The sequence below is a fragment of the Dromiciops gliroides genome, chromosome 5 (genome assembly GCF_019393635.1).
Source record: "Dromiciops gliroides isolate mDroGli1 chromosome 5, mDroGli1.pri, whole genome shotgun sequence".
NCBI lineage: Eukaryota > Metazoa > Chordata > Mammalia > Microbiotheria > Microbiotheriidae > Dromiciops > Dromiciops gliroides.
Window position 1 is genome coordinate 277,486,958 of NC_057865.1, and position 27,296 is coordinate 277,514,253.

General features: G+C 41.7%; 1 protein-coding gene across 2 annotated transcripts in view; it reads left to right on the forward strand.

Moving 5' to 3' along the window:
* Nucleotides 1–10,747: 10,747 nt before the first annotated feature.
* The window catches only part of GAS2L3 (growth arrest specific 2 like 3), a 39,040-nt gene continuing 22,491 nt past the window's right edge, over nt 10,748–27,296 (forward strand). Inside the window, exons 1-2 of one of the 2 annotated variants that reach the window (XM_043969330.1) lie at nt 10,748–10,854; nt 26,588–26,635. In XM_043969330.1, coding sequence (XP_043825265.1) covers nt 26,612–26,635 — 24 coding nt within the window. In that variant the 5' untranslated portion in view covers nt 10,748–10,854; nt 26,588–26,611. Of the gene's footprint in view, nt 10,855–24,832; nt 25,531–26,587; nt 26,636–27,296 lie in introns of those variants that run through there. The other variant, XM_043969332.1, reaches the window with a different exon arrangement.

Genomic DNA, 27,296 nt, shown 5'->3' on the forward strand with positions numbered 1-27,296 from the left:
TGTCAACAGGGGCTTTTCTTGGGACTCCAAAACACAGAACAAACTGTCCTTTGGATGTTGAAAAGGTGTTGGGGTTTTGTTTTGTTTTGTTAGTTTGTTTGGTTTGTTTTTTTATTGTGCCTTTGAATAATGCAGAAGGAAAGCCAGTTAGTCAGTGAATCTTTGTTTACTGTGTGCCAGGCACTATGGGAAGAAAAGTAAAAATAGTCCCTGCCCTCAAGGAGCTTTCAGTCTAATGGAGGAAAAACATATAAATAACAAGGTATATTTAAGATATATACAGTGTAAAAAGAAGGTAATCTCAAAGGGAAGGCACAGTGGGGACAAGGATGAGAAAGGGCTGGCAGAACTACAAAGAAGTGCCCCTGTAGAAGGTGGGATTTGAACTGAAACTGGAAGAAAAGCTGGAAAGCAAAGGTGAAATGGAGAAGCATTCTAGGCTTGAAAGATGGTTACTTAAAAAGTCAGGAAATGGAGTACCATGTTCAAGAATGGTCACTGTGACTAGATCATCCAGTGAGTGGAGGGGAATAAAGTATAAGCAGAGTGAACAGAGAAGAAGAAGTCAGATTGTGAAGGGCTTTAAATGCCCAGGAGAAGATTTGTTTGTTTGTTTGTGGGGCAATGAGGGTTAAGTGACTTGCCTAGGGTCACACAGCTAGTAAGTATCAAGAGTCTGAGGCCAGATTTGAACTCAGGTCCTCCTGAATCCAGGGGTGGTGTTTTATCCACTGCACCACCTAGCCGCCCCCAGGAGAAGATTTTATATTTGATCCTGGAGATAATAGGGATCCATTAAAATGTATTAAGCAATGAAAAGGGCATCTTCAAACCATTTTGGTAGTTGAATGGAGAATGGATTGGAGAGGGGAGGGACTTGGAGTTGAAGAGATCAACCAAAAGGCTATTTATTACTCCAGTCCAGGTGTGAAGTGATGGGGTCTGTACTACAGTGGTGACTGTATGAGGGAAGTGAAGGGGATTAATATGGGAACTGTTGTGAAGGCAGAAACCACAAGAGTTGGCAAACTTGGGTAAGTGACGGGAGTATGAATGAGGAATAGAAGTTGTTAGCCTGGGGGACTGGGAAGGATGGGGGTAACCTCAAAAGCAATAGGGAAGTCAAGAGGAAGGAAGGTGTGCAACAATGGAAAGAACACTGGGGCCCTGGAAATCCTGAGTTTAAATCTTGCCTCTGACACATGCTACCTACATGACCTTGAGCAAGTTACTCAACTGCCCTGGGCCTCAGTCTCCTCAACTGTGAAATTACAGGGTTGGACTAGATGGTCATTTCTAGGTCCATGATCATCAGATTCCTCTTATATCACCCCCGATACAATGGAAACTTCTGGAAGGCAGGTATTGGTTCATTTTGGTCTTTGGACATCTCTAGTACCTGGTATAGTCAGCACTTAATAAATGCTTGTTGACAGGTTGTTTGAAATGCTCACAATATGGAGGCCACATCTTTGTCACTTTCCTTGGTCAAATGAAACCCTAATGGATAGTCAGCCCACTGTAACTTCCCCTGACCATTTCTAGTTTCTCTGAAGTCCGAAGACTTACATAGGGAACCAGCATCAAGAATTCCTGCACCATCCATTTCCTCAAACCTTTGCTTTCACTTCCTGTTGCTGGTTTCTAGTTAGGCCCATGACTGTGGCTTTTTAGCTTTTTTGTGTGCAGATGACTCAGTGTCAGGAGGGAGTGCTCCATCATCCCCTGCCTTTCCACCAGACTCTTAAAACCAATTAGCATTGGTACTTTATGATTTATGAGGCTTTCTGCCTCAAAGATTTGGGGGCAAACAAGCCCACACCTGTATGGGAAGCTTTTCTAGATTGGCCCAGCCTGAGAATTAGGACACTTTCTTTCTCAACTGTAGTCCAGACATTTCATTACTTCTACTGTTTAACTTCCTTTGGTGAACATGACAAGAAACCTCAAGAAGAGGGTTATCTCATTCTAGCATAAAGCAAGCCATAGAAGACTTTGCTGGCCCAGCCCCACAAAAAGTTTAAAAATATGAGAATTACCTTCAAAAAATCCAGAGAGTTTTATTAATCAATGGGAATCCTCATCATGATGGTAGGGAGTATATTTAATGTATGTGTAATCTCTGTCCCAAGGACCATTGGTATGGGACACTCCTTATTGGTACATGAATTACATATGCATATTTTCCATCCCATTCCAATCGATCCCATCTCATTCCATTTCATTCCATTCTCCATGAACTAACTGGGTGCTGACTATGTGTTAGGCACTGAGGATGAAGACAGTAAGGAAAAAGTTATGGTCCTCATGAAGTTTAAACTTTACTTTGGCTTCAAATGCCAGATGAAGGAGCCTGTATTTTATCCTAGTGGCAAGAGGGAGTCATGGAAGCTTCTTGATCTGGGGAGTGGGTGTGGCATGGCTATGTCAGTACTTTAGGAATTTAATTTTGACAGCTAAGTGGATGATGAAATTGATAGAGTAGGGCAGAGACTAGAAAATGAAAGATCAATGAAAAGGCTATTGATATAGTTTAAGAAGGGAAGGAAATACACATTTACACCTACCTTGTACCAGACACTGTGCTAAGCACTTTTCCAAATATTAACTCATTTGTTCCTCATAGCAACTATAGGAGGTAGGCACTTTATTATCCTAATTTTATAGACAAGGAGATGGTGACAGACAAAGGTAAAGTGACTTGCCTAGGGTCATAACTACTAGGAAGTGTCAGGCTGGATTTGAACCTAGGTCTCCTTGACTCCAGGTCCAATGCTCTGTCTACTGCACCACCAGCTGCCTCTAGATAAGGCATGTTGAGAGTTTGAGTTAAGGTGAATGGAGAAGAGATATGAGAGAGATATTGAATCACAAGACCTGGCAAATAATTGAATCTGGTTGAGGAGAGGAGAGAATCAGGGAGAGTAAAGAGTTGAGAATGACTCCAAGGATGTGAATCTGAGGGCCTAGAAAGATGGCATTCCCCTTTACAGAATTATGTCTCTTTCACAAGTATATATGTACATAATTGAGGTTAGTTACCATGGTCAATTGGATATGAACTTGCCAAAACAAGGGGCCCACTTTGATGCTGGTACAAGAGAAGGCATAGCCTATACCAGTTCTGTGCCCAGGAGGAGAATCTCCCATGCTCTTTTTAACAGTGTAACTCACCAAAAGGAAGTGAGAGAATCTTAACCTGGTATCTGTTCCACAAACCTTACTGTGTGAGGATCTTGGTTGTATTTTTATATTTTAAAAAGTCCCTTTCTTCCTTATCCCCAGCCCCCATTCTCTGGTCTTTGTGGTTAACCAAAGACAAAATCAAACATCAGGATATGCCCAAATTTAAGATGTCCCAGTAGAGCAAGTAGAGACATTGGTTAAAGGTATACATCATGTCATTTTGACATCAGCTTCACTTCCCCATACCCTCTGGCTCCCTCAAGCCTTCCTCTTTATTCCTAAACTGTCTGGAAAGAGGAGCCTGGGGTCACCATGTCACTTATTACTCACTTCCTAAGACCCTGCAAGTCTGGCATCAGATCTCATCACAGTACTCAAGGTCAGTGGCCTTCTGATGGCCAAATCCAAGGGTTTCCATTCCTCAACCTTCTCCATTTCTGCAGATTGACCCAGCTGAGCACCCTTCCCTCTTCACTTCACAGGGTTTCCTAATATGGCTTTCTCCTGTTTCTCTTCCCACCTGTCTTGTCTCCTTCTTGTCAGTTTCCTTTGTTGGTTCAACTTCTTCTACACACTTCATAAGTGAAGGTGTCTCCCAAGATTTGGTTCTTAGTCATCTCCCCTCCCCTCTCTCTTTCTCTCTCCTCTCCTTTAGTAATCTCATCTACACACATAAATTAAATGATCACTTCTGTGTGTGACTTTCAAATCTATATTTATTGCAACTTCTCATTTAATTTCAGTCCTGCATGTCCAGCCACCTACTGGACATCTCCTGCTGGATATCCTATCAGCATCCCCAAATCTATATTAAATTAAATTAAAATTAATTGCATTAAAATTAAATTTATAATCTCTTCCCCACCCCTACCTCCAGTTTTTTTCTTCTCCAATTCTCTTATCTACTGATTGTCACAAGCCTTCCAGTCACCCAGGCTAAAATCCTCTGAGTTGTCTTAGATTCTTTCCCCCTCCTTTATCCAATATATCCAATTAGTTGTTCAATCTTATAGATTTTAACACTGTTAGTTCTAATGTATCCTTTCCCTCTTGGGTGCTCATATTTCTATTATCATAATGCAAGCACTTATTACTTCTCACCTGGACAATACTGTAAGCCTCCAAATTAGCTTCCCTGGAACCAGGGTCTCCTCTCATCAAGCCAACCTTTCTCTACTTTCTAAATCATATGATGTTCTGTTCACCTTGTACCTCTGCTCAATAGCCTTCAGTGGCTCTCTATTGCCTAGAGGGTCAAATGTACTTGGCAGGCACTTGAAACCCTCAGTCACCTGGCTCAAGCCTCTCTTTGTGGGATTATTTCTCTTTATTCTCCTCTACACACAGGGGCCAACTAGCTATCCCCCAACCTGACCCTATTCTCTCCTACTTCTCTGTGTGTTCCCATTCTTCTTTCATTCCTGGAATCACCTGTGAGACATATGGAAACACTGGCACATCACTGTCCAGCATGAGTGCCTACATCAAAGAAGTTGCTGTTCTCTATGGGCAAAGCAGAATTTCAGTAGCATAAGGGAAATGTAAGATGTGCAAATTTAGAACCATCTTTCCTCCAAATGTTCACATGGGATTTTTGTGCCTGACCTGTGATAGAGCCTTCTGAGCTCATACTGGTCTGATCGGTGTGTATCTTGACCAAGACATAGTAATGTCATTTTGGTCCTCTTCGAGCACCAAGGACAGCAACTGAATTGCCTCCACATCGGTGCTTTTTGAAACCCTTCTCTTTCTTTTTGGTCCAGTTTAGGTGCCCTCTCTCCATACAGGTATCCCTTCCTTTAGTCAGCTACCTGATGGAGTGGATAGAGTGTTGGATTGAAAGTTAGGAAAACCCGAGTTTAAATCCTGCCTCAAACACTTAATAGCAGAGAGACTGTGGGCAAGTCACTTCACATCTATCTGCCTCAATTTCCCCATCTATTAAATGGAGAAAATAATAGCACCTACTTTCTAGGGTTATTGTGTAAAGGCTAGTTAGTTTTCCATAATTTTTACAGATGAAAGTAATTTCTCATCCCTCACATTCTCATATAGTGCTTTGTTTAGATCATATAGCACAGTATGTAAACAAATCACTTTGTATTTATTTCATATACACCCTATATTTATCAGTGAACATTCTGTATCTCTCCAGCAGAAGGTAAGTTCCTTGAGGGCAGTCTGCCACATAGGTATAGGATCTGGGCCTGTGATTTCTTAAGAAGGGAACTCCCAGGTGAGGAAACTCCTTTTACTTTTGGAGGTCAGCAACTTCTCTGCAACTTCCTCTTGCCTAGAGTTTTGAGAGGTTAAGTGACTTGCTCAGAGTCACACAGCCTGAATACTCTGGATAGGTCTTGAACCCAGATTTCATGGTTCCAAGGTTCAAGGTTCCTCTTTTGACTGTGTCACCTAGTAGGTGCTTAAATATTGGTTGATCGATCTCTCCTTTGCTTCTATCACATTGGATTTTATACCATATTTATTTGTCTAATTATTATTTTTTCCATATTAGGTATGTAAGTCCTTACAGGGAAAGATGTAACCATCTTTCATTTTTTTAATCTCTAAGGTCTAGCAACATGACATTGTCATACCAGGCATTTCACACATTTTTATTGATCTGAATTAATATTGTGCTCTTTATCTTGAGAAGTCTGAGTTGGTTCTTGGTTTCAAGCTCAATCCCAGGACTATGAGGATCAATAATCATATTATCCCATGGATTCAATTCCACTGGCATTTCTCGGCCTGGAACACTTTATTTATATTATCCCTCCCCCATTTTTTCCTTAGCAACAGACTATCTGATGATTGTTCTTTGCTTCAAATACCATTGGCTGGCTTTCCTATGTTTCCCCTGAGTTGGGAGGCATTTGCATCATCTTTTTTTTTTTTTAATTTCTTTAAAAAAAATTTTAAGCAATTGAGGTTAAGTGACTTGCCCAGGGTCACACAGCTAATAAGTGTCTGGGGTTGGATTTGAACTCAGATTCTCCTGACTCCAGGGCCAAGGCTCCATTCACTTCACCACCTAACTGCCCCAGTTGGATATTATCTTAAATCTGACATAAAACAGAGCCATCTTCAATCCCATTCAAATGAGTTCAGTTATCAGAGGTACCCAGAAGAACTTATTATATACAATCTCACTTATTTTTTTTTTTGCAGGGCAATGAGGGTTAAGTGACTTGCCCAAGGTCACACAGCTAGTAAGTGTCAAGTGTATGAGGCTGGATTTGAACTCAGGTCCTCCTGAATCCAGGGCCAGTGCTTTATCCACTGTGCCACCTAGCTGCTCCCCTCACTTATTATTGAATATAAGCTCCTTGAAGGCCAGAACTATTTCATTTTTGTTTCTGTTTCCCTACCACCACCACGCCCCCACCCCCACTACTTGCCCAACCCAGAAGGAATGCTATATTTGGAGTCAGGAGAGCTAAAGTCAAATTCAGTCTCTGTTACTTCCTGCCTGTGTGACCTTGGACAAGTCACTTTCCTCTCTGTGCCTTTTTTCCTCCACTATAAAATGAGAGTGCTGGACTACATAGTTTCTAGGAACCTTTCTAGCTCTAGGTCAATGAAGCTGCTACCACGATGCTTAATAAATCCTGGTTGTTAAAGGAATGGCCTGGAGGATTGCGTGTATTTAGCCAAGTTTCCAGTACACGATACTGTAATCATTCCACAGAGCTGTATCCTGTCTTCAAAGAGTTTGCAATATGATGCCATCTGACTTATGAAAGACAACATTGATGAGGGAGATTCATACTTGTAACAGAACAGCAATGGTGAGGAAAACTTCTGCAGGAAAAGAGAAGACAGAAGCCAAACTTAATTATTTATTTATATGTAAAAAAGTAGCTGCGTCTCAGGAAGGAAAGGCCAGAGGAAAAAACCAGGGAAGTTGGTTTCCAGATAAGCCAGGGGCATAGAAGGTCTAAAGTACTCTCAGGGATATTTCCAGTAATAGGATATTCCACTTTAGTTTCTCCATTGAACTATAAACTCTGGGAGGTCAAAGACCTGGTCACACCTTTTAAAAATCTTCACAGCATTTAACCTAATGCCTTCCACATAGTAGATTTTCATTTTTTTTTTAATGAAGTAAAGAATGTTCACAGTCTAGGCAATGATGGGTGGGTAACACATAGTTGAATGGACCAAATGAAAATCTATTTTCCAAATTATATGGCATGATACAGATGGATAGTCTATAGATGAATGTAGCTATTTTTCAGGCTATATGAAATGCTTTGGATGGGCAACCCACAAATGAATGAACCAAAAGAAGAATGTCTGTTGACCAGAAGAATGTCATACAGTGTGGATGAACAACCCACAAGTCAATCAAGGAACCAAGTGGATGAAGAATGCATCTTTTCCAGACTATGATGTGCAGCTGGATGGACAATTCATAGAGCTTGTCCATTGAATATATCTTGAATGGCTCCTGCAAATGGATGTTGAAGTGGACCCAAAATTGAACAGGAAGAAGAGAGTAGGCTAGATTGCCTTTGGAAAAGTTTTTTAATGACTTCCAACCTTCTCTCTGAAACAAAGGCCCATCTCTCTTTAATGCCCATAGTCTTTTGGTGATTTAGAGTCTTAAATCATGGAGTAGTAGAGTCTCCAAGGAATTGAAATGGATCATCCATCAGAAGAAAGTTGAGATAATCAGGTTGCAATGCATTGTAAATGAGGAATTATCCTAGAGAAGGATGTTAGAAGAGAAATGGATGATCAGAAGAAAAAGAAAAAGATGTACCAGTGTGAGCGAGATCAAGGCATACCCAATGGACAGCTGACATGCCTCATTGATACCTACAAGATGTCGAGAGAACTCAAAGACCCACTGTGGCAAATTTATGGGAGGACAGCCAGTAGTCCCATGGAACCAGCATGCCTATGTGAGTTTTGACATACATTGCTAGAGGTGAGATGATACATCTGTTCAAAGTATTGGAGCATAAAGAATACATGCATTTAGCAGATAATATTCCCTAGGGTTGGGAAATTAATTTAAATACAGTATATCTCTCTTTTATATTGGAAGACTAATCCATAATATTCCTGGGGGGGGGGGGAAGATTAGTCCAGGGTTGTACTCACTATGTACTGAATAAAATTCTCATTGAATAAAGAAATCTCCATAGTCTCAGCATCCCACACAGGGTGTGATTTGTTCTGATGTCAAACCAGAAAATTAATAAATTAATAAGTATTTATCAGTTACCTACCAAGTGCTTGGAATGCTATCCCTCATCATTCCTAGATTCCTGTAAATCCTACCCAAAATCCCACCCTCTTTTGGAAGCCTTTCCTCATATCCTTTAGTGCTAGTACCTATGATTTATCCTGGAATAGTTTGTTTGTACATAGTCGTTTGTGTATTGTCTAACAGGAATGTGAGCTCCTCCAGATCAGGGACTGTCTTTTACCATCCTTTCTATCCCAAGAAGTTAGCACAGAGCCTGGCATCTAAATAAATGTTTGTTGACCCACTAGATTGACTGCCAGGCACTTACTTTTCAAGGATACAAAGACACAGAAGGAGCCAATCCTTGGGATTAAGAAATTGACATTAGATGGTGGAGAGTATGTTGAGACCACTTTCAAAAGAAGGGTGAAAGCAATGAAATTCAATCACCAATGGACTTTCTAAAGGGTTTTTATACAGGGCAAGTGTGAAGTCAAGGTTTTATCAGCTTCACATCTGAAATACACCAGAGACACTGGATATTTAAACCACCCATTGTATAAATCAAAGACTGACAAATTCATAGGGATCAACTGTTTGATTTCTTCATATATTGGGTTTTCTTTAAATCGGGCACAGCCCTATAGTACAGGAAAGTGAATGTTCCCCAACTCTCAGGAGGGAGTTAAGCCGGTAATACTGGCAGGCTCTCCCTCAGGCCATAGCTAGGCCAATTTGGGAAGCAAAGAGAGGGATATTAAGATGTATATAATAGGTCAAGCAACTATTAAAAATCCCACCCATGAATGACAAGCAGGTTGTTACCTTTAATTCTATGTTGGAGATTCAAGTACTAATTGTCATGTTCTAGTCAAGTAAGGAGATACAGAGGTAATGCTACTGTTATGCTTGTGGGGTGGGTCCTAGAGATTAGTGTAAAAGAGCTGGAGAATTCAATTCAATTCACTTCAATTCAGCCAGTACTCAGTAGAGATTTACTATAAAACCAGCTTTAGGTTAGGGCTTGGGGATTTAAGAGGCAATCAATTAAGAAGCCTTTATTAAGTACCTACTATATACCAAGCACTGTGCTAGGCATGGGAGGGATAAAAAGACAAATGAAATAAATGGTCCCTGCCCTCCTAGTGACTTAGATTTTAACGGGAGACGATTTGTATATATGTCACCTCAAGTCTCAGGGCCTGTTTTGTCCCCTATGAGCCAGGGATCTCTAAGGTCCCTTTAAGGTCAGCTAGGTGGCAAAAGGGAGAGAGTTTGGCCTCAGACACGTCTTTGCTGTGTGACCCTGGGTGAGTCACTTCACCCTGTTTGCCTCACTTTCCTCATCTGTCAAATGAGCTGCAGAAGGAAATGGCAAACCACTCCAGTATCTTTGCCAAGAAAACCCCCACGGGGTGACAAATAGTCGGACACGTTGGAAATGACTGAACAACAAACAAGGTCCCTTCTAGTTCTAAATCTATGAAGCTCTGATGTTATGATATACTGTCCAGCCTTGGAAAAGTCACTTAGGTCAGCAAGCATTTACTAAGCGCCTCCGCTAGCGATATTAAAAAAGGCAAAACCAAACATACCCAACCCCATAATGCCTGCTCTCAAGGAGCTCCCAATCTAATGTGGGCGGGACCCGGGGAAGACAACAAGCGGACTACTATGGGCAAACAAGATATATGCGGAATAAAAACCAGAAGCAGTTTGGGAGCTTGGAGAGACACTAAGACTGAGGACTGGGACGGTGACTGGGATTTGAAGGAAGCCGGAGATGGAGAGAAAGCATTTCAGGTATGGAGGTGGAGGCGTAGCCAATGAAAATGCTTGGAGTCGGGAAATGGAACAGGAAGAACACCCGTGTCACCAAATCAGCGAGTAGCAGGGGCTTAAGAGGGTTTGAGAAGACGAGAGGGTCTTAGCATTCCCGTGCCTCAGTTTCCTCAAGTGTAAAATGATGAGTTCTTAGGGGAGGCGGGGGGGGGGAGGTGTGTGTGTCCCCAGCTTTAAAGCTGGTTCTTGTGAATAAATGAACTGAATGCACTCATACAGGCATGCACCTGCAGCCGGCTAAAACCAGTCTGGTCACTCCTCCCCGCCCCTGCCCCCCACCCCCGAGGCAGTACAGAGCATCCTCTAGCAGCACCCCGAGCTCACGGGGCGGGCCACACGTGGCTCCGAGCCGGGTCCACCCAGAGCACGGGGAGGGCGGGGCCCCCCGCCGAGAGTCAGTGCCTCGCGCGCGTCTCGCGCTCCTCCCGGGCAGCCTGGGTGGGCGGGGCCCCGTCCTCCCTCCAGGCTACACCTCCCCCCTGCTTCTGATTGGTCCTTTCGAAAGAGGCGGCGGCGGCTGCCAGAGCCTGAGCCTGAGGCGGAGGTGGTTGGGTCGGGGACTAAGGACCGCTTCAGCCTCCGCATGGGGATCCGGGGGACGAGCTGAACTTCTGGTGCCAGAGCCGGTGAGTAGCCCGCTGCTGCCCGGGGGACCCTCTTCCCCGTGTCCTGGGCGTCTGTCCTCCCTGGGGTCGGCTCCAGGCTGCGGCCCCGAGGTCTCTCAGCCGGGGGTCCCGAGCTAAGCCCCGCCCACAGCTGGCGGCTATTGGCCGTGCCGGGAGGGGGGGGGGGGAGCTCGCGTTCTGGTTGGTCCGCGGCCACGCCGGTCTTCCCCTCGCACCCCCTGCTGGGGGAGCTGTCCCGCTGCCGGGGTCGGGATGAGTGTCCCCGGCCTCCGGGCCCCGGGAAGAGGCTGCCGTCTGGTCCTTCCCAGCCCGCAGGACTTGGGAGCGCAGATGGAAAGCTGACCCTAGAGCTCAGTCAGGCCAGCCCCTGCCTCCGTTTTACAGACGAGGAAACTGAGGCCAAGAAAAGGTGACTTTATCCGCCCTGGGTCACCCAGATCTACCATAGCATAAGATTTTAAATTTAGAGCCTGAAAGGGACCTTAGACGTCATTTAGTCCAGTCTTACGGGGGAGAACATTTTGGCCCAGAGAGGTGACTAGCGTCATAGATCATAGATTTACAGATGGAATGGATTTAGGGGTCACCGATGGGTCCAACTGTTCCATCTTACAGAGGAGAACACTGGGACCTAGAGCTATTAAGAGACTTGTCCAAAGTCACTTGTTTCAATTCAGTAAGAATTTAGTCAATACTAAGTTTGTGCCAAAACACCGGGGTGGGGGATGGGGTGGAGGACAAAAGCAAAGAAGTCTGTTTCCTCAAGAATCTTACATCCTTACCTGTGTCCCACATCAACTCTGTAGTGAGAGAGAGGGCTGGGTTTGGAGTGAGAGTGCCTGGCTTCCAATTTACTGGCATTTGTGGGACCTTGAGCCCATCAATTAATCAATCAGGGTCTTAACTTCCTCATCTTTGAGATCTGTTCCAGCTCTAAATCTATGGTCCTCTGATTCCCACAGCATAATGCCCAGCTCTTAATAAATGGAAATCAGTTGGGTTGGTTGATTATGTGTCTCTACTGACTTTTTATTTTTCCCAAGGCCACACCCAGGTAGGGCAAAATGGTACCATTATATTAGGTGCATCTTCATACTTTTTTTCTTAGGCCATCTTTAGGTGAAAGTGTTCTTTCTGAACTCTTCAACATCATCAGAAAACTTTCATTATAAATAATATCTCAGACACAGTACAGCACAGAGCAGTGATTCCAACCAGGATTCACTAAATGATGCAAAATGGTTCCTACAGACCTCCTATTGACTTAGAGAACCACACACATTTATTTATGTCTTTTTGTTGTTGTTGTTAGTATATCACCACATGAAATCAAATAGGAACTACATATTTTAAAATAAAAGTATTTTATTATTTTCCAGTTACATGTAAGTATAGTTTTCAACATTTATTTTCATAGGATTTTTAGTAGGAACTACATTTTAATCTGGTTCAGGTCACACTCAGGGGTGTTGTGGGCTGCATGCCTAGTTTGACACCTCAGGGGTAGAGGGCAGAGGGCTCACCTTCAAAAGGGTTAAAGTCAGTCACAGAATTCTAGAAGGGACCTCAGCAGCTGCCCAGTTCAACCCATATCCTGAAATTAATTCCTGTCAAAGCATGCCCCAATGAGGGGGGACTCACTTAGCCCATTTTGCTTAACGATGAGCCTAATTGTTAGGAAGCTATTCCTGATGTCAAGGTTCAAAAGTTTTACCTCTGATGGGCTCCTTGGAGGAGTCCCTGAATTTCTCAGTGCCTCAGCTCGATAAATTATAGAAATCTAGTTCTTTTGCATTGGTAGAAGGTGTTTCCATGAGAGGAGTTCTCTTTCTAAACCAATGAAATCACAGGTCAAGATCAAAATTACAAAGTAAAAGCTTTCCTTGTAAAAAGGTTTAAAACATCCCTTTTTTACAGTAACCCTTTGAAGTGGGGAGCATGGCTATTATGTTTCCATTTTACAAGTGAGGAAACTGAGGCCCAGAAAGGTTGAAATTGCTTACTCAGGTTTATATAAGCTAGGAAATGTTGGAGATGGAACTTGAACCCTGTTGTTTGGATTCCAAGGCCAGCGCTCTTTGTCTTTGTGTTCTCCTTGTTTATCACAGGGCTGAAAATAGTAGAGTACCAAGAGAATTACTGTGACACATTTGTACTTGAAGAATCGCACAAAGTAAAGCAGGATTTACACTTTCTTCTTTGTCTCTTTGTCCATCCCCTTACTGACTGAGATCTACCAAACCAGAAATCTTACATTGTGTCAGTGATAGAGATTTCAAGCAATGAAGAACTGAGGCAAACAGGGTAAAGTGACTTGCCCAGGGTCACACAGCTAGTGAGTGAGGCCAGATTTGAACTCATGAAGATGAGTTTTCCTGATTCCTAGTGCTCTATCCACTGTACCACCAGCTGCCCCAGGTGTCTGAAACTAGATTGAAATTTAGGTCTTCCTGATTTGCCAAATCTATCACTCTGTTCACTGTGCTATGCTGTCTACATCTGGTGTCTGTGGATATAGATAAGGACTCTTTCCTCTTCCACACTGACTCTTTGTCATTCTCTTCACATGGAAAAGTTTGAAATCAGAGCAATGTAAACCACGTCTAACTGGCACAGTTAGCCTCTGCCTTCATTTTGGGAATAAACAGTTTCTGAAGACTCTCCAGCTTTAGTTCAGGTATTACTTCACTAGAGGGTGTGGATTGCTCTAAAACTTAGCTCTCAAAGACATGAGACATGATTCTGAACATTGCTCTTTGGCCACGCCTCATCTGGAACTTAAATGAGCTGAAATAGAAATCCTAGTGGAAAATCAACCGCCAAATTTCCTGAGACATGACCGTTGGCTGAGTCATCTATTTCATGCAACCCATTCACACAACAGCTGAAATCGAGCAGTAATAATTGTTTCCCTTCTCATTATTTTGAGCCTATTGAATTAGAATCAATTTTCTTTTTTCTCAGCTGAAAAGCTGTATATTGTCATTCTGCTGGAACTGCAGTTCTCAAAGGAAAACTCTTCCAGTGAGGATGCCTATTTATTGAAACGGAAGGGAGAAAAGAGAGCTGGAGGTTACAAGTTAGCCTGTAGAAGGAGGTCATTCAATGGGGAGGAATGTGGCTCCTCTAATCTGCTCCTCTCATGTTCCCTTTATCTTACCATATTTTTGAAAAGTCTTTCAGCAGCACAGAGAGTAGAGGAGTAGAGGGAGATACATTAATCCAACCTGCACAAAACCACACATATAAAAGCTCTGAATACTTTTGATGACAACTAAGATATGTGTATATGTACATACGTAAAAAGCTTCTATTATTTCATAATCAGAATTAGGAAATCTGTTCCTGGATCTGTTTCATATAAAAAAAAGCTATATCTCTTGCTCGGGTTATGATTCAGTATCAACTGAATGCTTTTTTAAAAAAAACAAACAAACCAGGAACAAACCCTCATCACCCAAGTTCTGAAGCAGTCATAAAATCATGAAATTAGTCTGGATGGATCTGAACTCCCATGGTTTTCACTGAAAATTTCCGTCGTGATAGTGGTTTTCCCCCTGCTTTGTAAGAATGAGTAGGTGGGGGTAGCCTTTAACTGTAACACCCAACTCCCAGTATTGTAAAAGAAAGCAAATGGTAAACTTCAAAGCCCTAAATAAATGTACATCCTTGTTATTCCAGTATTCCAGGAGGACCAAGGTTGAATCACTCATGAGTTTGAAATGATTAATTTAAAAAAATAAATCAGTTTGGAAGTTGTGAGGAAACTCATGCCTCTGTTTGCATTTCTTCACAGAGCTCCATATGAACTACACTTCAGAGTTAAACTGTGAACTCAGCAAAGCCGAGTAGTCATTTATTGATGCTATCTACTTGTCTAATGTTGACCTCTGAGGAGGTAAACCAAAGAAGGCATTCTAGTACACAGGAATGCTTCCTGCTAATGATAATCGGTTCCAAAGTCAGCAGGGGCTTATTAGCTTACCTGGATCATCCACACTCATTCCCATACCCATTATTTAGTGGCTTAAATTTGCTTACTGTCAAGCTTTGTCTTGCCTCGTTTCCGATTTTAAAATGCAGAGTTCCTGGAGATCTGGAATTAAGTATGGTTCATTTTGTGTTTGGCCTGGAGGGTCCAACAACATGTGACTTCGAGCACTCAGTATTAATGTGATTCCAAGTACAACAGTCGTTTCCAGAATCCTAGAATTGTGGGGCTGCAGGGGGTCTACAGTCTGTCAAACACACACTGAAGTGTACCTTACCCAGAAGGCAGAAGCCTTGGGGATTCAGAGACAAAAGCAAGAGAAGTGCCCTCAGAGGGCTTCCATCCTCTTGGGGTGGGGATGGAGGGCAGGCAGGTGGCATTCTGCATAGATTTGAAAGTAGAAGATGACTTGAGGAAGGAGAGAGCATCCAGCACTGAGGTACCTGGGAAGGTTTTACAGAACAAGTGGCACCTGAACTGAGCTTTGAACAAAGAGAAGAAGGATTGTGAGAGGCGAAGATGAGGAGATAGGAAATGCTCTGTGCAATGCTCTGTGCAGATGTGAGGAGAGAGGAGGGAATGGCTGGCCAGTTGTGCAGTTTGGTTGGAACAGGGTTCTTAGAGACTACGAATGGAAGATGATGGTGGGGAAGAAGGTGAGTCAGAATGTGATGGGCCTTAAATGCCATGCTGAGGGATTTGTGTCTGATATCCTAGAGGCAATAGAGGACTTAAGCCTGGTGGTGACTGGCTCAGACCTGCACTTAGGAAGATTGTCTTGGCAGCTCTTTGGAAGGTGGATTAGAGCCCGAAAGGAGAGGAGCCAGTTAAGCTTACAATGCCAGAGTGCAGGGTTTGAAAGAGGGCTGAGCTTGGAACCAATCATCTTGGCTCTTGCCTTTTATACCCATGTGACTTTCCAGGTCTGTAAAATGAGGCGGTTGGACTAGATGACTTCAAGGTCCCTTCCAGCTTTAGAGTTAGGCTTCAGTTGAGGAGCATTGTGGGGCCTGCACTGGTGTGGTTGTATAAGCGGAGAGAAATGTGAGAGAGACAAGAATTGTGGAAGCAGAATCCACATCACTTACTGGTTACTCAGATATGAAGGGAGAAGGGAGAAGGGAGAATCTAGGTTGACTCCAAGATCATTGAGTAGGAGGATGGTGGATCTCTCCACAGAAACAGGGCTGTTTGAGGAGAGGGGCTAAATGGAGTGACTTTCAGATGCCAATGGTTACATTTGGGGCTTTACCCGGCAGGCAGCTGGTTTTATAGGCCTGAAGTAGAGGAAGGAAATTAGGACTGGACATAGAGATTTCAGTGTTGTTTGTATAGAGATGACATTGACATCTATGGGCACTCATCAGTCAATCAAGTATTTTTTTAGTGCCCACTAAATGCCAAGTGCTGTTCTGGGTGTGGGAGGAAACAATCCTTACCTTCAAGGAGGGTTCATTCTTCTTCTTTTTTTTTTTTTTAGTGAGGCAATTGGGGTTAAGTGACTTGCCCAGGGTCACACAGCTAGTAAGTGTGTGTTAAGTGTCTGAGGTTGGATTTGAACTCAGGTACTCCTGACTCCAGGGCCAGTGTTCTATCCACTGCGCCACCTAGCTGCCCCAGGAGGGTTCATTCTTATACTCACTTCCTGGACATCTCTGGCCCTGCTTCCTTCTTTGACTATTCTTGGGCTGTCATCTCAGCTCCTTCCTTCCTTAGCAGAAAAAGTGAACTCCATAGCTGGAACAACTCCTGGGCTTTCAAAGGCAAACTTTGGCCTTATCCCGCTTTGTTCTAGGCCCCTGAAACACCTCTCCAACATCTCCATTCATCTCTTTACCTGCTCCCCTTTAGAATGTAGGCTCTGTGATCCCCAGTATTTAGCATAATATCTAGCACACAGTGAGGACTTAAAAGATTATCTGTCTGTCTGTGTCTGTCCATCCTAATGAAAGAGACAAGTATGTATAGAAATGTATACTGCCTGAGGCTAGAGAAGCTTTGGAAGAACCACTGCACAAAAAGTGAGATAATGAATCAGGGCATAATAAGGCAGCTACCATGCTGCAGGGTGAGCTCTGGTGACATTGAATAGCACAGATCTGCTACAGATCTGGTTGACACGGTTGTGCAATTTCTCTCCCGTAGCAACCAACCATCTTGAAGTGAGATCTGAGAAGGTAGAGGGTGAGGATGCCTCAGGGTGGGGAACTGGTGAGAGTCAAGGGAAGAATAGAGTATACAGTGGAGCTGGTTAATTACAGGCCAAGACTGTGAAGGGACACGGTCATGACACAGTAGAGCCTATGCATTGGGAGAATGGGTAGAAGTAGAGAGGCTGGGGAGACAGTGATGCTGAAGAAGAGGCTTTATGAGCCATGAGGTCAGGTGAGAGATGGAGGTGCAGGAGTTTATGAATAAAAAGGGGACTGTACAAGTTTCAAATTATAGAGGCGATCCAGTTACAGGTGATAGTAAGGGCTGAGGTCCAACTGTTTGGTGGTAGAGGTGTGGTCATAGGCATCAGGTTAAAGGACTGAGGCCAAGGTGTTCAAGGGTTCATCAGCATACATGTTTTAGTTCCCAGAAATAGTGGCAAACAGAGATTGGTATGGAAAGGAGGACTTTGAGGCAGGTGCTATTGGCTCCTACAGCAGAGATCATTGGATCTTGTATCTTGGAGTGATCTACTCAGAAAGCTGATTTAGCTTCTTTTACCTGGAACTCAATGATTGAGGCACTTAAACTTGGCCAGTCCTTAGTGGGATCTGTTTTCTGCTTGGGAGTTCATTTGTATGAACATCCCATTGTATCCACATGGGATAGGGCTAAAATAAATTAATGAATTGTTTAGTTGTGTCTGACTCTGTGACCTGTGAACCATAGCATGCCAGTACTGTCCTTGGGATTGTCTTGGCAAAAATACTGGAGTGCCTTGTTATTTCCCTCAGATGGATTAAGGCAAACAGAAGTTAAGTGACTTGCCCAGAGTCACATAGCTAGTAAGTGTCTGAGGCTGGATTTGAACTCAGGGCTTTCTGACTCCAGGCCCAGTGCTCTATCCACTGAGAATAGAAAGGTGTTATTTCAGCAGGCAAATATTTCCAGTAATTAAATAACTTTGTATAGTAAAAAACTTTTCTTGCCTAAATGGTAGTTACTGATGTTTGTTAGACGTATGCTGACAAAAAAGATTTGGGCAGCATTTTTGACCTTCAGCGAACACTTGTGACACTTGTGACTTGAAGGGCATATCAGTGAGTAGTGCCCCTGGGGATGGTGTCCCAGCCAAAATGGGCTATGACTCTGCAGCCCCCCGTACATTTCTCCCTCCCCTGTGGCTTTCTTTACACTTCTCCTTCTACCTGCAATCCCCCTCCTTGTTTCTTTGTATCTATCCAGGCCCAGCTCAAAGACTGCTCTCTCCATGAAGTCTTCCTACAGTTTCCTAGTCAGAGGGGCCCCATGTTTCTCCAGGCCTTGAACAACAGTTTGTATCTTTCTTAGATACTTATTCCATTTTGCATTATAGTTATTATGTAGTTACTGTATATTTATGGACCTGTCATTGTCTTTGTTAGATTGTAAACTCTTTGAGGATAGGGACTGTGTATATCTCAATTATATTTGTACCTGCCTCAGTCTCTAATTTTTTTGTTTTACACATAGTAGTTAACTTAATATAAGGTTGTTGACTAAATAGATGTGTGTATATGTACTTGGGGTGTAGGTTTATTTATGAATGTTTCATGAATTATAAGGTAAGGAAAAAAATACTAGGAAATACCCTTTAGTGGGCAAAGTTTTCCATAAAAGAGTGATGTCCAGTAATAAACAAATGCTACATATTAAAAATAAACTGGGATAGGGTTGTTATTTCTGGTTTTCAATGCTGGAATGCTCAGTTAGAGCAATCGTTCTTAATTTTTATTTATTCATTTAATTATTTTTTACTTTCTATATTATAGAGTTGTCATTTCACTACCAAATTTGCTGACATAATTCAATTAAATTGTTAAATCTTAATTGAATTTAATCACAGTGATATTATACCAAATTTTGCATAAAAGTGAGTGACAGCAGAATGCTTCTTTTGGATGTAAACTTGTGGATACCTGTGAAATCTCTGTAAATTTGAGAGCAAAGAAGGAGCTTTAGCAAAAGTATCGTAGCCACCTTCTGACTAGGCAAGTTAACACAACCTTAGGGCAGCTTATTTGCCTGATCAGCCTTGAAGATTATTTGTTTTAATTTCCACATTGGAAAGTAGATGGAGTTACCTGTTTCATGTTGAGCTATGTGATTTAGTAAAACAGTAACAAGGTTAGGTTTGGGAAACACAGATTCTAGTGTTCTCTCTCATTTTCACTTGGCCTTGTTGAGCCTCTATTTTGTTTATAGCACGACATATTGAAATACCTCATGAGTAATAAATGTTCACCATGTATAATCATTTATATAGTATCTTGTATTTATAGAGTAGGTGGCAGCTAGATAGCCTCCTAGTAGCTAGAGTGCTGGGCCTGGTGTCAGGAAGACCTGAGTTCAAATCTGGCTTCAGACACTTAAAGTTGTATGACCCTGGGCAAGTCACTTAACCTTGTTTGCCTCAATTTCCTCATCTGTCAAATGAGCTGGAAAAGGAAATGGCAAACCACTCCAGTATCTTTGCCAAGAAAACCCCAAATGGGATCACAGAGTCAGACACTACTAAACAACAACTAATAGAGTGCTTCTACTCAAAACTCATTGTTTTGCAACTGTATCATAGTAAATAATAGGATGGCTGGAGTAGAAGACAGTCTTTGTCTATCTAATTTTTAACTAATACATAAATTATTAATTTTTAAAGGCTTTCCCATTAACATGATAGAAGCTATATTTTAACCTGTAGGATTTTGCAGTGTCTTGAGCTTATTATTTTGAAAACCAGTTTATCTGTTGAGTATATGTTGAAGGAATGGCTAATAGTATTAGTAGAATCCTAGATAAATCGACTTTTATAGTGTCTGTGATTGAAATGGTAGCTCTAGGGGGCAGCTAGGTGGCGCAGTGGATAGAGCACTGGCCCTAGAGTCAGGAGGACCTGGGTTCAAATCTGGCCTCAGACACTTAACACTTACTAGCTTTGTGACCCTGGGAAAGTCACTTAATCTTCATTGCCCTGAAAAAACAACAACACAAACAAACAACCCCCACCCAAAGCCAAAACCAAAACAATCAAACAAACAAATAAGAAATGGTAGCTCTAACAGAAATCCCAATAGACCCTGACTGCCTCGCCAATCTTCTTACTTGCTCTGTTGAATTCTGCAAAGGAGCTCTGCTTCTCCTTTTCATTCCTTTGAGCAGCTAGTTGTTCCAGTCCTTCTCATTTCTCCTAAAACTCTCAATCCTCTTTCCATGCTTTCAACAGATGACCTCACTTTTTAGTTGTCGGGTGGGGGGGGGACATCTTTCTGGCCCAACAAAATGACCCTTCAAATAGTAATAGTGATTTCCTATCATCTTATTAGGGATTCTTCATCTGCCAGAGACCACCCTGGTGTCCCCTTCTATTTTCTGGGATAGCAGGTGGTGGAAAAAGACATCGCTTTGACCATGTATGTTGACTTTTTGAGTAGTTATTAACAGGGTGTGAGCTAGATTGGGTAGTGCTGCAAAAGGAGGAGGAAAGCTTGTTATTGGGAAACTACCTTCTGTTCAAGTCTGAGTTATTAATAGTCTTTGGTAGGGAAAATCATGTAATTATAATGTTGGACTTAAGGCAGGAGGCTAGGTCTTTCAGTAAATATATCTGAGTCTTGGAGGCTTCCAGTAAGTTTGGGAGGAGCTCAAAGATCAATTGACAGGGGACATGGGACCCTAAGATTTAGCAAGATTAAGCAACCTTATGGTGGACATGAATGGAAGTTCAAGGCAAGTTGAAGAACTAGAGGAAAGGGGTTTGCTGCTCTGCCAGGAAAAGCCAAAGAGTGGGAGAGTCTGAGGCTGATGCAGCCCATTGCCAGGAAGAGGTCCCAGAGATCTGGGTAGCAGGAATGACAAGCGAAGGTACTACCTTTGTTTTACATGTGGACAGCCGGATTTCTTGACTCTGTATTGTAGCTATGGCCTATATGCATTTAGAGAACCAGTATAGGGACAGACAGAAAGTATGAATCCAGGTAAGAATGAGGCAGGAGTCCTCTTTAGATGGGGCAGAGTACTCAAGATTAAAAAGGGAACTCAGGAACCAAGGAGATTTCTTGCCATGCTTATTCCCACAATGGAAATTCCCCGTGGAACCAACCACAGGGACAGAGAGTAAAAGCAGGGAGGTTCTAAGTTAACTTGAGCATCATATAACATCACGGCACAACACAGCACAACATAACATTGCCTAGGGCTTGGTGAAAAGATGGCAAATCAAATGCTTCTCTACTGAAAAGTTACAGGGTACAATTTAATTGAAATTGAATTCAAATTTACACAGATACCTCACAGGTATCTTACAAGTTGTCATTCAAAAACAATTTATCACAAGTTGACATTCAAAAACAATTCTGCTGTCATTCCCTAACCACCTGTTTGGGTGTTATCTGTGGAAGGTGGCGGGCATTAGGGAGGAGCAGGGTCATAGAACCACTTAACCTTACTTGATAAGCATAGGGTAGCCAGAGAAAAGCAGTTTTTGAAGTCATTGATATGAAGTAGCTGTATGTTTGCCATAATTATAACAGCACAGTCCTACATGATGAAGTTGGAAAATATGTGCCAAATAGGAAGCCCTGCTCTCCTACATGACCATTGGGAAACTTGCTGAGAGTCACCTTTATAAACACTTGCTACAATTAAGAGCCAGGATCTGGGGACTTTTAGAATATTCAGACTTATTAAATGTATTTAATAAAGATGGAGCCTGTAATTTGCCACTCCAATAGGACTTTAATTGTCCTATATACTTTCTCTCCAGAACAGAGATAGATGGAGGGATTTTTGCCCAGAATGGACAGAAGTGGGGCAGCTAGGTGGTGCAGTGGATAGAGCACTGGCCCTGGATTCAAGAGGACCTGACTTCAAATCTAGCCTCAGACACTTGACACTTACTAGCTGTGTGACCCTGGGCATCACTTAACACCAATTGCCTCCAAAAAAAAAGTGCTTACCTAATAGACAGAACTGATGAGCACTATGGACCTCTTTGAAAGAGAGAGACAGACAGACAAAGAGAGAGACAGGGAGCAAGCAAGCGAGTGAGCGAGCTTATTTAGCTATTTTGATAACGAGCAGAGGCGTTCCATTTCTTTGGTGGGGGTGGCAGTTGAAGCCATGTATTACCTTCAGGGAGCTCAATGAAATCTGTAACTGTTCCTGCTACTGTTTTTCTCTTCTGCCCTAGGGAGAATACAAAGGCCCCCATGTTTAAAGTGGATTTAAAGGAGCTGTAAAATCTTGTTACTTTTTTTTTTTTTGGTGAGGCAATTGGGGTTAAGTGACTTGCCCAGGGTCACACAGCTAGTAAGTGTTAAGTGTCTGAGGCCGGATTTGAACTCAGGTACTCCTGATTCCAGGGCCGGTACTCTATCCACTGCGCCATCTTGTTAGATTTTTAACCAGAGAGGAATAGAAGACAGCCTTCCAGTTGCAACTTGGGCATAACAAATGCCAACTGATGGTCCTGTAGACCTCATGGATGGATTTGTTGTAGCTTACTGACATAACATCTTAATGTCTTCACATCATAAACAGAGACATCTCATATGTAAGGAAGGTATGAACTTAGTTGTGGTAGATGCCTTATACCACAAGGTGGAAAAAATGCACCTTACATTGGCCCCAGCTAAAGCTTCAGAAAGGTTGAGGAGAATGAGGACTGGGGAAAGGCTGTTGGATTTGGCAATTAAAAAAATCATTGGTAACTTTGGAGAGGTAATTCTGGTGGAATGATGAGGTCTGAAGCTGGATTGTAAGGTAAGGAGAAAGTGAGAGGAGGGAAAGTAGAGGTGCTTAATTATAGACAGCCTTTTGGGGGAATTTAGCCACAAAGGTCAGAAGAGATATAGGGTGATAGTTACCAGGGATGGAAGGCTCAAGTGAGGGTTTTCTAAGGTTGAGTGAGATATGGCCATGTTTATATGCACTTGGGAAGGAGCCAGTAGATTGAAAATAAGATTGAGAAAGAGAGAAAGAGAGAGAGAGAGAAAGAGAAAGAAAGAGAAAGAGAAAGATTGGAGATGACAGAGGAAAAAATCTGTTGATGGGGATGAGATGGAATGGGATCATCTGAGCAGGCCACTTTATCATGTGAGACAGGAGTAAGAGAGGAGATAGTGGTACAGGGCATATCAGTGGTATGAGACCAGGAAGAGGGGAGGAGAGCTCATGGCAAATGGCTTCACTTTTTTCTGTAAAATATAAGGCAAGGTTCTGGGCAAACAGGGTTGGGGGAGGGTGAGTCATGGGAAGTTTAAGGAGAAATGAAAAGGTTTGGAAGAGCGACTGTGGAGAATGGGGTACCAAGTTGATAAGGGAGGTATATGATTGCCTAGACTCAGAGAGGGCCCAGTTGAGGTGGTCTAACATAAATTTGTAGTGGGCCTACCTAATCAGAACAGTTACATGATTTTCTGTACCTTTTTGCAGTAACACATGTGTAGATATGAAGCAGAGGATGGTAGAAATGAACCAAGGCTGAGGCTTGGCAGGATACAATTGATGAAATGAAAAGGGGGCTAGAGACTCGAGAAGAGCGTGTTGTAGAGTTGGATGGGTTTACAGGGATTAAGATGGGAAAAAGAGAGAAAGAGACTAGTGCAGGGGAAATGACCTGGCAGAGAACTGAGGGGTCAAAGCATTGGAGGGCATGGTGTGGACAGAGTAGAGTTAGGTAAGGGAAGCCAGAGGAAGAGGTGGAAAGTCAATAGATTATGGTTGGATAAAGGGATTTAGATTATGTTCAGATTAGGAGATTTCTGAATTCTTGACCTTGGAGGTGGTACATTTGTGGGCAAGGCCTATTTAAAGATCTTAATTCTTTCAAAGCTCAGTTTAGATGCCATCTCCTTTATGAGGTCTTTCCTGATGCCAAGTACAGCTGTTTTGCTTCCACTCGTCCCTATAACTATTTATTTATTTTGTTTATACTTATATAGACCTATAGATGTAGGCTATTTCATTTTTCAGTTTCAGTGTGCAGCATAGGGCCATGGCCAAAGTTGGTGCTAATAAATTTCTATTGACTGGTACAAAGGAAATGAAACACATGGTAGTTGGATATTCACTGTCCAGAACACAAAGATCTGAATCTAGTGTTCTGAGAATGTTCAGCGCCCCAGCTGGCTTGCTTTGCTTAGAGAGACATTGGCTTTAGCTAGTGTGGGAACACATCTTTTCCTCTGGATTAGGCCTTCTTACCCATTGAACAATGTTCTTGTCCTCACTTTAAAAGGATGATTTAAGTTTTGTTAATAGTGTCTTAGTTTTAGGGACAGAAAGGATAAAAAACAAGAGATGTGCACTGACTGAGAAGTAGAAATTAAGGTAGAGATAGAGACTAAATGACTGGAGTTGAATGAGTAAAGAACCCGGGATGGAAAGGGACAAGAAATCTAAGGTTAAAAGAGCTTCTCCTACTAGGGCTAAAGTTAGGAGGAATCAAGTATTTCAGGAGTATCACCTGGATACTCTCAAGGTTGTCCATAACTGACTCTCATTTATTGTCTCAGTTTCTACATAGATAAAAGGCACAATATTGATGGGCAACACTGTATTTTCAGAGTAGTTCCTTCTAAGTAGTCATTGTATTCTTTGCTACCCAAAACATAGTTATAAAGAAATTTAGGTAAAAATAGGCAAAGTTCAAGTGTCACCATCTTGTTCACAAATGCTTTATTTCATAAAAAGCAAATTATGTTGAATTTTCCATAAAGTGCAAGCAGTAAACATTCTTGTGATGGCTTCTTGGTGAATGCATCACTGTCTCCGATTTGCACTTGCCTTGCTATTTAGGCCCTCTTTTGTTTCTGCTTGACAGTAGCAACTGTTCCAGCCCTTGTCTGATTATGTGGGACGCCTTCATTTAATGGGAACAGCTTCTTTGCTGCCCCCTTTTTTTATAGGCAAGGAAGCTTCTTACTGGGCATCTTTGTTGGGGACAAAGCGTTACTTATGCTAAAGAAAAATGTATTCCCCTTTGAATAAGATCGTGGGAAGCATAACAAGCTCATTAGTTATGCTCAGTTTGTACCCTGGCCTTTGCTTATAGTAGAGAGTGGCAAAGATGGCATCAAAAAGGGACATTCTGCTGCTGCTGGCACTTCATACGAGGAGAATGTCATGCAACTTGGGTCCCTTCAGTTAGGTTCAACTCAGGTTTGTTAATTTAGCTGAGTCACCTAAATACTATGAGAAAATAATTCATCTTGAAAGCAAAATATATGTCAATTGTGTCTTTTGTCCCTGGAAGCTGTGAGAGAAGAAAATATGTTTTTACTCTTAAAAGTGATATCATTATAATTGATTTATTATAGATACTTTATATCTATGCATCTATGTATCATAGTACTTTGTACTTCTCAGTATGAAGTATTTTGTTGGCATTGGGGTACAAAAAGCTTTTATATTGGAATCCTGAATATGTACTAGATGACTAGACTGCTTACAGTCAGTCAAAGATTCTAGTTACCTCCTGGATCAACAACGCAAAAGTAAGTATGCAAGGTTGTTCTGAATGTGAAGAAATAAATAGACTTTTCCCTGAACTTTCACTAAGGAATTTTAGAATATTAAGTTGAGAAATCATCTTTAGAATTTCACCAAGGGATTTTTAAGGAATGGCTGAAATTTCTGATTGGGTCTTAGGGCTATATCATAATGATTTTCTTGTGACTGTTTAAGTACTTATATTGTTGGATTAAGTGCATACCTACTTTAAAGCTGTTGAGTTGTTTTTTGTCTTAATAGTTTCTTTGTTAAGTCTTTGGGTACTGAGAGAAGTTAGTTACATTACAAACATCTATTTTGCATGAGTAAAATTTTGGTTTAATGTTAAAAGTTGAAGATTTGTCATTTTGCTATGTTGCTCTCTGGCAGAGGAAGGTTGTGACACTATGTTCTGATAAATTGTTTATACTATGGCATATAATTTGTGAATTTCTAAAATATGACAAAACAGATAAAGATGTAGCAGAGTTTCAGAAATTAATTACTATAGTTTAACATTATTTCATTATAGGAACATATAAATGTAAGAGAATCTTTGACAAAAGGAAATACTGTTTTTACATTTTAACCAAATGCTACTAGAGCTTCTCTGAACCTGGTGGCAAAAGTCATTTTTATGCAAACAGTTTTCTATTTTCCATCTTTCAGAAAAGATAAATAGGGAAGACTAGATTAGAGTTGCATTTCTTTTAAAGCGTATTCTTTATTTGAAGAAAGAAGATCTTTACTAGTAGTAGGTGTGACCTGGGGTTAATTCACCTAACCTCATTTTAGTTAATTGACAATTTCTGTAAAGTGAGTGACCTGGGGTAGGTTATCTCTTAAGATCCTTTTCAGTTCTTAGTGTTGTGATTTTGTGTTCCTTTTTATGACCAACTAATTCCACTGAGGGGAAGAAAAGCCTTATTTGGCCAGTCACTTCACTGAAGCAGGTTCCTAAACTGTAGTTTCATATGAATTTTGTTTGGGTAAAATAGGGAGTGGGGCATGGAGAGAGACAAGCTAATACCTTTATATATTCCTTTTTCTGTCTTCTTTCAGGAAAAGAATTTAATATCAGTATAGATGACCATGCAGCATGCAGTTCAAGTAAGTAATATATGTTTACTCCAAGACAGTTGCAGTTAAATTCTGGGCATAATGTAAATTGAATTATAAGATTAAGTTACTTTCAAATAATTTCTGAAACTTTTCAGTTTTGATAACTAGTTTTTAAAGTTGTGTTTTAATACTAATAAAATTATGTAGTTTTCTGGGTTTATCTTGTGGGTGATTTTAAAATTTCATTTTTATTTTCTGCTAAAAATGGTTTCTGCAAGGATCAAAAAATAGCCCAAGGTGAATAGAACTAACTCACTTACACCACCCCAACAAAAAGATCGATATAGTCTTCTTCAATTTTTTTTTAACTACCATCTTGTACATTACAGTTGAATTGATTTTTCATTCTGCAGGAAGTAGGAACAAATATTAGGATCATTGATCTAGCATTGGAAGGGACCTCAGAGGCCACTTAGTACAGCCCCTCATTTTATAGAGGAGGCAGATGCAGACCAAAGAGGGGAAGTGACTTGCCCAGGATCACATGGATGCTAGGCGTCACAAGTAGCATTTGAACCTAAGTCTGGCTTGGAGAGCCAGCACCCTTTGAGTCATACCACAGAGCCTTCCAGTGGAAAGAAATGCTTTAAAAAAATCATGAATATAAAAAATACATACATAGATAGAATTGATGGGCATGGTGGAAAAA